The sequence below is a fragment of the Mya arenaria genome, chromosome 5 (genome assembly GCF_026914265.1).
Source record: "Mya arenaria isolate MELC-2E11 chromosome 5, ASM2691426v1".
NCBI lineage: Eukaryota > Metazoa > Mollusca > Bivalvia > Myida > Myidae > Mya > Mya arenaria.
Window position 1 is genome coordinate 79,307,418 of NC_069126.1, and position 12,161 is coordinate 79,319,578.

The following is a 12,161-nucleotide window of genomic DNA, read 5'->3' on the forward strand; positions in this document are numbered from 1 at the left end:
CTATTGATTTTGGAGTCAATATCTCATGATCAAGGTCATGGTGACCTTTAATAAAAAAAATATGAGCAAGGACCCAACAAGCAACACAATTTGCAAAGTTCTAGTTAATGAAATACAAAGGTTAAAACTGTTTCAAAGCCACTAATGTGAACTATTTATGTTTGTGCTCACTAGGTGAAACATATTGTTACATACGAGTGTCTTTCTAAGAAAAAAAGTATGTTTATCTATTTCAGTAGCTGGAACTATCACATTAACAACTGATAATTCTTTGGTGAAAATTGGCGATGAGGTAGCAATGACCTGCAAGGACACAGAGGAAGTGGCTATAGAAATATACTTTGCTGGACAGGCTATTGGAAACTGTAATCTGTTTTGAGGGACTATTTGTTCTGTTTCAGAACAAACACTATATTCAGTGTCGATTGATGAATCTCCAACAGGATATAACCTTATGACGTTTACCATTAAAAGTTTTGCTGTTAGCAATTGTGGAGAATACACTTGTCTGAAAATATCAGACGCCCGTGTTAAAGATACAGCAACAGTGGAGCATAAATGTACGTGTTTTATTCAGTTAAACAGTCTAGCTATTTAAGGCACACTCCCCTGTGCAGATAAAGGTTTGAGAAAATTGACTGACAAAATCTTGTTAATATGAATATGCATGAGATAGGGGAGACGACTCTTATTCCAATGAAATAGCATGCTAGAATGAAAAAAAAAACCTCTTCAATAATACTGTATTGTCAGTAATGTCTCCACATGAGGTAAGTTGCTGGGAAAACATAAGTATGAGTGTATGTGCTTATTTATGCATAAGAATGTAACCCTATAAACATCCCGTATGAAAATTCCAACTGTAATACAGCTGTAAAAGACCCGTAAATGGGGAGTAAAGTCACATTTACAGGTGTTAACCGCCTGGAAACTGAATTTGAGCAGGAAAAGCATAGATATTTACAGGCGTAATTTCTCATTGTGCAGGCGGAATTTCTTATTTTACAGACCGTGTAGATACAAATCTGGCTGTAAATTTCAACTTTGAATACTTTTATGACTTAATTTACATCAGAGTGGTGCTATTTGGACCTGTAAAACAAATTACAGCTGTAAAATTGAACATAGAAATTTTCTGAGCCTAATTGTGTAGAAAAAAGTTAACTTATTTCATACACTGCTGATAATTTAAACTTAGGTGTTTTTGGAGAGAATAAAAGATGAAAGTGGAAAATGAGTTTGAAAATACTTTTATCAAGTACTTTATAGTAGCAGTGCATTAGAATATCTTTTAAAAACTAATTATTTCACTGTAAAGTTAACATTTAAATTCAAAATATTTTGCAATTCAAACTCTTTTTAATATGACTTAAATTGAAAATAATAAAAAAAATATTTCTGTTTAATTTCATTAATATTTTTTTATTTTTTTCACTGTTGGTGCTTGAATAAATGATTGCATACAACAAATCAATTTTGTTATATTTCTAATATATGTAATTTTTTGGTACTATTTCTAAATATAATTATGATTTCATTTGTTATATTAATAGTAGAAAATCCTAATTTTATAGCAATGTACATCTATATCTTAATGAACAATAGGTAAAGTGCTGAAAAGTTTACCATTGTTACATGTTAAACAACATTTTTCTCTAAATGAGTCAAGGTATATCACACCCTGGGCTTATCTGTTTATGCAAAGGTCAGGCAATATAGCTTCCTGGAGAGTCTATTAGCCAAACAGCATCAGGTTAACATTCATCTGTGTAGAAAATTCAAATGTAGAAGAAATGGAGAAGATTCATGTAAACATGGTGGTTTCTTAAGCTTTCATATTTTGGATGGATAAACATTTTTCCTAAAGTAAGAACACTTTCAACATGTATTTTTAATAATATGACACGGTAAAAAGAACATAAATACAATATGGTTGTAATTTTAAAAGTATACTGTTTCTGCAATTCTGGCAGCATTTAAACAATGTCTGTTTTAATTGCTCTCTGAACCTCCATGTCTCACTGGGATGCTTTGAAGCCTCGTGATTTTAATACAGGTGTGTAATTATATGAATACCCGCACCAGTTATATAACTTATCAGTAAAAGCTGCATTTAACTTTAAATGTACTCTTCTTGATATAATTTTTCAACTGAGCCATCTTTATTTATCATTGGAGATCATGTGGGTGTGTATGTTATGCCTTATGATATTATTTTGTTACTATAGATTACCAATGTTGTGCCCAGTGTGACAAAGATTAGGATCCCATGTGACCAGACAAGATATGATGGGAAAATTGGAAAGCTTAAGAACATGAAAGGCAGTCCCTGCTACATGGTGGGTTGCTAAATCATCTGTTATTTCATTGAGTTTCAACTTTGAAACTTTATATTTTTATAAACCCATGAAGACATAAAGTAAAAATATAAATGTTTTTATTACAATAACATTTCTAATTGAATAACAATTCTAATTTATGTACTTAGCTATAGATCATGGCAGTAAATGAGTAGTGATGAGGAATGATAGCAGTAGTTGTTTGTGATTGCAGGTCAAACTCCTGGAACATGGTCATATTCTGATAGACGGAGATCTTAAAAGAAAGGCGATCTTAAAAGAAAGGCGGTGTGCTCTGCAGCAAGGACAGTGCATTCAACTGAAAAGTGGACCAACATTTTTTTTAATATTTATGCATTCTTTTCGATAATGATCTCGTCTGGCATTTTCATTATCCAATAAATTTTCCAACATTTGAGTTATGCCTCAATCCGCTGTGCTAGGGAATAAATAGATTTCAGAAAAACGTTTACACTGTGTAGTGTCAATTATAAAAAGTGACTATAAGAAATGCCATTGATCTTGTATTCTTATACAATTTAAGGATGTTTAATTTATTGTGTGAGCTCCTTTACCTTTTTAAGCTTTTTTAATTCAATAAAGATTAATACTCTTGTTAAATGCATCCAAACAATTATGACTGTAATGTTTTGTTTTTACTTGTTTTTGTTTTTTAAATTATAAACAGGAATAAATGTTTTAACTGCATTATTGTAGCCCTGTTAATTCTACACCTGTTAATCAGAAATAACGCCTGTAAGTTCTATACCTGTAAATCTGAAATTACGCCTGTAAATTCTTCACCTGTAAATCTGAAATTACGCCTGTAAATTCTCCGCCTTTATATCTAAAATTACGCCTGTAAATTGTAGCCCTGTAAATCGGAAATTACACCTGTAAAATATTGCTGAGAATTACACCTAATTTAAATTTTTCGCGCCATTTTACAGGTCATTTACACCTGTATTACAGGTCTTTTACAGCTGTAAATGACCTATGATTAAAGTGAATAACAGCTGTAATTCTTAGAATTACAGATGTAAAATCATGAAAAATCACAGGTCCTTTACAGGTCTTTTACAGTTGGATATTTCGTACAGGATTATATAGGAATTCAATAAATACATAATTTCAACACAGTTGATTGTAGAATAATATTAGTGGACTAATGAAGTACATGTTAGATACATGTAAAATTGATAGTCATTTTGTGATATATTTTTTACTCTTTAGGCATCTAAATGGTTCATTTATTGTAGATTTGTGTTTTATTTGATAAAAATAAGAATATTAATGTTAATTTAAAAGCATATTGAGCTTTTTTCAATCCATAACATTAAAATGATATATTAATCTGACCTAAAAATAAGTCAGATAAGACTTATTTTGTATGTTTATTTTAAGAACGAACTCACATGCCAAACATACTTAAATGACAGTCAAAGTACTGTATCCATAATCCAACCACCTTAAAAAATGTAATAATTTAAAAAATCTCAAAAACATGTTCCTGATTGACAACAAAATATTATATTTATCATTCTATTTTCTATAAAATTAAACATTCATAATGCTCTTTTTGAAACAAATTTTGTGGTAAAAATCAGTTATTCTCCACAGTAAATTGCAGCAATATGTCGCATCATTTCATATCATGATCATAATGGAATTGCCATTCAAGGGATTTACAGTGTGGGCCAATAATTGATACGGGTGACAAAGGGGTCCTTTAACTGAGTCTATGAACTTAATTGCTTGAAAATGAACATTGAAAAATAGGCAAATTTATATAGATAATATCTGATGTCCTGCATTATTTCAGTGTCCTATGGAGATAGTTGTGGAACATGTGGACAATGTTCTCACTCTACCAGTATGAGCTGCTCTAGCTCTTCAACCTGCAAGTGCAACAAAGGTTACACATATAAAGACAATGTTTGTGGTAAGTATTGAGCAATAAGAGTGTATCTGTCTTTCAAATGAATGTTTTTAATGTCTCAATATGTTTCAATTGTGTTTTTGTAAGTCCATAGAAACAGATATATTATAGTTTATTCCTTTTGGGGACAAATGGTTACTTTGCTGTTAAGAAGATTGATGATTGTTTAAGCTTAAAGGGTATTACTTAACAACATTGACCTGATCCTCTAGACCTCTATTAGCGTAATTTTGCAGCTGACTTAATTTTCTAAATATATCCTCGGACCATTTAAAATAAAGGAAACAATAAAATGTGATAAAATAAATGGGGGTCCTTTAAATATACAACTTAATATTTAATAGCAGCGATAATTAAAATAAAAATCAATTCGAAAATAATTGAATTGACATGTCTGATGTCCGAATCGAATCGAATGGAACTTTAAGTGAATCGTTGCAGCTCTACAAGGTCACTGTTTCTAAAAACAGAAAAATTGCATCCGCCCATTAACGTAAGTAAGAATAATTTGAAAGTTATGAAAGTTGGTGAGTAGGATGTAAAGAGCTAACCTGGAATTGCTTTTGAGGGGGCCAGGTTAAGGTCAAGATCAATGTTACTAAAAATAGAAAAATGGTTTCCGCCCAATTACTTAAAGTGACACTCTTATTCAAAATCAATACATTCACAAATATAACATCATTTTTGAGTGATAAAGCTTTAACTACTTACTAAAGAATGCATTTATGGAAAATATTAATTCCTGATAACAAGATTGTAACCATGAATTTAATAACAGAAAACGCAAAAATATTAAATGATTGGTGAATTCTAAAAGATTAACTGTGATCTGCTATCGTCTCATAAGGTAGAAATACCATGTTTTATGTTCATTTCTTTCAAATTTAACTCGGAATCCTTCATGAGAACCATTGTTTCCGGCATTTATTCATTTTTTTGAATATTAAAACAATATCATTAATTGAGGTAAACCTTATTTGGTAGTAAGAGTGCATCTTTAAGTAAGAGTTGATGGATAGTAATGAAAGTTAGTGTGTATGTAACCTTTGTGGAAAGCTAGCTTGGGATTGCCTTTGAAGGGGGCCAGGTCACGTTCAAGGTCTCTGGTACTAAAAAAAGAAACATGGCTTCCACCCAATAACTTAAGTTGAAATTGATGGATAGTAATAACAGTTGGTGTGTAGGTAGCTTATGTGAGCGCTAGCTTGGGATTACTTTTGAGCGGAGCGAGGACAAGGTCAAAGTTACTGTGTCTGAAAATAGAAAAAAAGTTTCCGCCCAATAACTTCAGTGAGAACTGATGAAAACTGATGAAAGTTGGTGTGTAGGTAGTTTACGTTAGGGCTAGTATGGGATTGCTTTTTAGGATGGCTAGTTTACGGTCAAGCGCACTGTTATTAAAAATGGAAAATGATTTCTTCACAATATATTTTATAATAATTATTTGATAGTAGTGAAAGTTGGTTGTTGTATTTTATGTGAAGAGCTATCTTGGGATTGGTTTTGAAGTGGGACAGGTCAAAATCAAGGTCACTGTTACTAAAAATCGAAAAAATGGTTTCCGCCCAACTTAAGTTAGAATTGATGGATAATAATGAATATTGTTGCTTTTAAAGGGGTCCAAGTGAAGGTCAAGGTCACTGTTAGTAAGAATGGAAGAATGGTTTCCGCCCATTTACGGTAACTTAAGTTTAAATTGATGGAAAGTAATGTAAATTGGTGTGTGGGTAGCTTATGTGAAGAGCTTAGGCTTGGGATTGCTTTTGAGGCTGTGAGGTCAAGGTCACTGTAACATAAAGTGGATAATTGGTTTTTGCCCATTTACTTAAGGCTGCTACGTTTTCCTAACTCATACTAGAAATAAATTGGCTACAATTTCTGATCGCCCAATTGCAAATTGCGGCTTTTCCAGTATTGATTGTACATGATGAGTTTCTAGATCAGCACACGCCTGTAATATGTTATACAGTTTTGTCACAGGCAATCCAGCAGCCCTCAAATATCGTTAAAAAGCCCTACTTTTTCATTGAATTTCCTATTTTTTTCACAAATTTTAAGGCTCTTACTAGAGCATAGAAACTTTATTTTTATGTGGCCAGGTAAAATAAGGATAAAAAATACGAAATTTAATCATACCATAAAGTGAAGTGGGGGCTACAAGGTCTCACGCAAAGTCACATCCGTCTTTTAGGCCGGCTGAAAATCCGTTCCGTTTTGTCCGGTCTATTTCATTCTCATTCATGGTCGGATTTAAAAGTTATTTGATAAAAGTGACAACATAAGCCTGTATATCTTATTGACCACTCAAATGAATGGACTCACTTAAGCCATTCTTTGGGTAGACTAGAAATACCGATTTGAATACTGGACCTTAAGAATTGGACACATTTTTAAAGACATTAAAAATGAAAACGATATTAAACAAGCAGATTTTAAGACACATGCTTTTCTGAAAATAAGACACATATCTTATGTTTATTTTCAATTAAACTGAGTAAGTTATTTATAATAACTAGCTAAAATAGTACAAATCTTTTTAACAAAATTTCCCGTAATCTTTTCTCCAAAAGCTTTAGGTTAGCTGTTTGAAAAGCTTTGTCTTCTAAAGAAATACATAGCTGACTTAATTTCAGAAAAGACAAACCATTCAAAGGAAAGATGAAGCCTTTCTTTGAGGCAATCTGTAACAAAATGAAAAAGACACAGTCTTAACGAAGCTAAAAACCCCAAAGCTTTTAAGCTTGTTTAAGTCTTATTAAAAAAATGTGAATCTTCATACAAAGAAAGCGCAACTTTGAAGGAAAAACTTAATACCCCCATCACACTAGATGACATTTTGGTAATTTCGAGGACGGGGTCAAATTCTTAAAAAATGCTTTACTCAAGTCTTTACTTACGTCCTAACTACGTCCCTGCCAGGCATTCACTGCGTTCCAAATACGTTCTAATTGCATGGATCTTCACGCGCGCATTATGTCCAATGCGTTCTTTATACGTGCACACCACGTCCAATGCGTTCTTTGTACGTTCTTATTACGACCAGGAAGATTGCACCAGCCGCTTATCAAGTGCTTATCACGTACTCATTACTTAATTATGACTTAAATTCATTATTAAATGTGATCGAGATTAAATAACCGTGTTCTATGCTTAACTGGCCTATTTTTCATTCATATCTAGTATTGGTATAAAATGAAGTTATAGGGGAGTTGAACTCCGTACTTATACATGATCACTGTTCATAACCTGAGCGGACGTGGTAAGAACCTGATACAAACGTGCCTAAGACGTTTTAAGCATCAAAAGAACATATTAACAACCGAACGAGGTATTCACGAACATGGCACAAACGTACCAGACATCGCGATGAGAACGCCATTCAATATTTCCCGTCTAATATCACGCTTGCACTATTTCAATCAAGTTCCTACTAGGTTTCAGTTACGCTGTCAATACATCTATGCCGTTAATACGTTCTTATCAAGTTCTTACTAAGTCTTGATTTGACCACGTCCTCACTACTTTTTCAACATAACTTTACTCTAGTCCTTCACGTTGGCATACATAAAACACCATTGTTTTACGTAGCATTCAATGCACAAAACAACATCAATTAAATGATAGCATTCATCTTGTGATACAAGATAATTATGCAAAATGATTACCTTTAATTTTATTTATAATAGTATTTTTGTTATTTTTTTGTTCCTTAAGTTAATGATATCGTACCTACATCCATCAAATTTTTAAGTTTGTAACTATTGTTTTAAATTTATAGGAAAAAAGATAGAGCTTTTCAACTCGCATTGACAACGGTGACCCTTCATATAATTATCATATGGGAAACATTTCAGTACATTCAAATAGCTATCATAATGCTTCTTATAAAAAATCAATCACATTTATTCTCAGGTGAGTGATAAAGGGCCTCTTGTAAAGTTGTTTCTTAATGCAGTCTAAATGTTTCCTACAAGGCTGCTCTGAGGAAAGGGCTTAATGTTTTACAAATATATCTTGTTTTTATTGCAGATATTGACAAAAATGTGAAGGTTGCATTGGGTGATACTGCCATAATAATTTGTAACATTACTGGAGGATTCTCAAATCCACGCTGGGATGATGGCTCAAGTAAAGTATATATCTCTGAGGGAAAGACAACCTTTAACACAGCTACAACTACTTCTAGATGGTCTCGGTCCAAGGACACAAAGAACCTCATCATTACTTCAATTGAAAATAGTGATGATGGAACATACATGTGTAGCATCACAACACCAACTACAGACAGCTTTACAGAAAAACTGACAGTCACCAAACCACCTGGTATGTCCTAGGAAACAAATATATACAGTATATATTAGTACAGGGTCTGAATGTTTTAGCTTGTTAGTCCCCTATCGGTTTCACCAGAGGGGACCTAAGGTTTACCCCCCGTCCGTACGTCCTTCCGTCCGTCCGTCCACAAAAATCTCGGTCCTGCGATAACTCGAAAAGTATCAAAGCTTGGTTAATGAAACTTAGTATGTGGAAAGAGGGCAATAAGAAGATAATGCACATTAGTTTATTTTTTCGTCAGGTAGAGTTATGGTCTTTGACAAAATATATAGTCAATTAGGTCCTGTGATAACTCAAAAAGTATCAAACCTAGGTTCATGTGGATAGAGGTTAAAATGGAGATTATGCACATTAGTTTATTATTTCGTCGGACAAAGTTATGCAGAGTTATGGCCCTTGACTTATAGCTGAAAATATAGCTGTTAAAGGAAAATAATTATCAGTCCTGGCATAACTAAAAAAAGCATCCAAGCTAGGTTAATGAAACTTAGTGTGTGGATAGAGGACACTATGGAGATTATTCACGTTAGTTTTTGTTTTTTCGTCAGACAATGTGATGAAGAGTTATGGTCCTTTACTTATTAAAGATATAGCCAATTTCGTCCTGTGGTAACTCAAAAAGTATCAAACCTGGTTCATGAAGCTTAGTATGTGGATGAAGGGTAAAATGGAGATTATGCACATTAGTTTATTTTTTTCGTCGGACAAAGTTATGCAGAGTTAAAGCCCTTGACTTATCCAAAATATAGCTGTTGACGGAAAAAATTCTCAGTCCTGTGATAACTCAAAAAGTATCCAAGCTAGGTTAATGTAACTCAGTATGTGGATAGACGGCAATACGTCAAAAGTAGACATGGGTGATCTGGTAGGTTTTAAGGCTAAAACTGTTGCATTTTGATGGATAAAGTTTACTGTAAATGCCATTAGTTCACTGTCACAAGGGCTTGGGTAACTTAACAACTCTGATTTTTTGGTAGGATTTGTTAAAGGCTTTAAACCGGTAGGGGACACTTGGCGGTCCTCTTGATGATAGCGCTTGATGATAGTGTTAACTGAACAGCATCATGTACATTGCCATCATTTATTATGAAAATAAATACAATCAGGTTGTACGCCCATCATTAACTGATTAACTGATCAACATACCTAAATATTTTCTAAAACATAAAGTTGATTCTTTTTACACATAACCATGTTTGAGCTTGTTCTCCTCCTAATATACCGTATAAAAAACACACACAAAAACTATTATTAAAAAAAAATGAAGTTTTAAACTAAACTTTCAAAAGATCCAACTTCATTACTTTTTGACGAATTCGGATAATATTTGGTGAGAATACACAAGTTTAGGCTTCCTTTTATGAAACTGCAAGAAAATTAGACGAATTGCATTCAGACATTTTGGTGTTTTGAATATTTATTCATGTGTATAATGCAACCGAAACTTTTTGAATAAATGCGCATAATTGTATTATTAGTAATATTTAGGAATAATATAGAAATCTCAGAACAAAACTTTTTGAGAATGAATCTTTTATTAATATGATAGAAATGGATGATGTCGAAAAAGGACATTTAACAACAGTTTTTGATAGTATGGCTTGTTATTAAACGAGGTAAAGTCCTCTTACTATTTCCTAGTTTCCTAAAACGCCCCACGTCCTACTACCGGTACTTTCTCTACCATCAGCAGAGTAGTATGTGGGATAATGTCTAGAAGCTGTTAAGGCCACACCAAATTAATGTTTAGTTCCTCGGATTTTTGGCAAAAAAAATTGGAGCGAGCGATCGAAAAAAAAAAAAAAAAAAATGTCAGTTTTTTCATAAAAACCGAAGCGAGCGAGAGCGAAAAATATATTTTCCCTTTTATTTAACATAAATAAAAGATTGTTCAAAAAAATTGCCCTTAAACCCATTTTAATGCCATCTTGAACTGAACCTCTAATGGAGATTGGGAAAATGTCGGAATACATACTATTTATTCATCCGTGTTTAGTACAAACATTATATGGATAAATCTAATTTCTTATATAATTAAACCGTACTTTAATATGACGATCATTCATGATAATAAATAACCGTGCTTTTAGTAAAAAGTTTGAAACGACTTATATAAATCTACATGAATCAGTTAAACATCATATGCAACTGTATTTAGACATAACTTAGGATTGATTTTGGATTTGTAAAAAATGATCACTTACACAGGCATCATCAAACATCAGACTCCATATAACAGACTAAATTTTGTTTTTATTATCACAGGAAATGCAATGACATGTGCTTATTAAAACAAAAAGAACAAGGGTATTTTTCAGAGTACCTTTTTGGTTATTTAGATGTTTTTATGCACCAGCCAATTGTAAATGCCCCCCCCCCCCCCTGAGTCCGGAATAGCGGGGACTTTGACTTCCGGTCTCTCAAAACCCGGGTAAAATACCCGACTTGCAGGGACACACTGCTGGTAAAATCCCTGCCAAATGGCCCCACAACCCCGAATGCCTATGTGAGGCCCATTCCCGACTATTTTCAATATGAAGACAAAACCACATTCACTAGACACTGCGGGGCCACCTGAAAGGTAAAAACACAGCCCATTGCCTCTGCTGTCCCCAGTATACCCCTGAAATAAGGGCGAGGGGTGGGCAGGGCAGTGGTTACAGTTGACAAGTGCATTACAATCTCGGATTATGCTGCAAATAAAAACAAAATATAAGGTGATAAACTTTGGCTTACCTATGTTGAGGTATATCCAGACCAGTGTTTATATCGCTATTTGTGAAAAGATATTTGTTCAAAACTGTTGTTTTGTCAGAATTTGATAAAAAAAATGAGCTTGATACATCACTTTGGACCAAACAATGCCTCATGTTCCAGTTTAGTTGACCTGCCATTTTCAGCATCGTCGTAACGAGGTAAAATGTTGGTCCCTTGTATTATGACTTGAATAAAAAAAGTACTAAGTTGATCATTCCGATTTCCATTCAAAACGAGTCACTAATTACGCAATATAGTCGCTACCAGTCTTAGATACCCATACTTTATTGCATAATGATTGCTTTAAATAATGATCCTTTAGTGCATGAGACGATCAGCAATGACTTCAAGCATGCTCAAAACATATTTATTGTCAAAAATAAGATTTAATTTCCAAACTTCGAGCCACATTGTTTATACCGGAAGCCGCCATTTTGATTGAATTTATTGAAACCCCATGCTAAACCGATCGATATACAGTATAAAACAGTACGCATCGGTAACTTCCCTTTACAAAAACACGAAAACTAGCGTAGAAAAAATATACTTGATTATTTTTAGCCTTTTAATAAATTATCAACTGAAAATAATCTACTTGGCGATCAAAATGGAGGTGCGGGCGCACAAAAAATAGGAGCGGTAAATCCGCGGAACGAAATATCAATTTGGTGTGGCCTAAATGAATATTGGAAAGGTTTATTGCAGAAAAAAACAAGAGATCATGTGTGGTCTGTTGGTTTGGTATCACTGGTTCATTGTCCAGCCTTCTGAGTTGATAACTGAAAAGCTTG

The 12,161-nt window shown here is 33.4% G+C and overlaps 1 protein-coding gene across 1 annotated transcript in view; it reads left to right on the forward strand.

The window, feature by feature from the left end:
* The first annotated feature begins 240 nt into the window (after window positions 1-240).
* Window positions 241-12,161, forward strand: part of LOC128233385 (uncharacterized) — a 35,528-nt gene continuing 23,607 nt past the window's right edge. Inside the window, exons 1-3 of the mRNA XM_052947039.1 lie at window positions 241-560; window positions 4,162-4,281; window positions 8,308-8,601. Of these exons, the coding sequence (XP_052802999.1) occupies window positions 455-560; window positions 4,162-4,281; window positions 8,308-8,601 (520 nt within the window). The 5' untranslated portion in view covers window positions 241-454. The remainder of the gene's footprint in view (window positions 561-4,161; window positions 4,282-8,307; window positions 8,602-12,161) is intronic.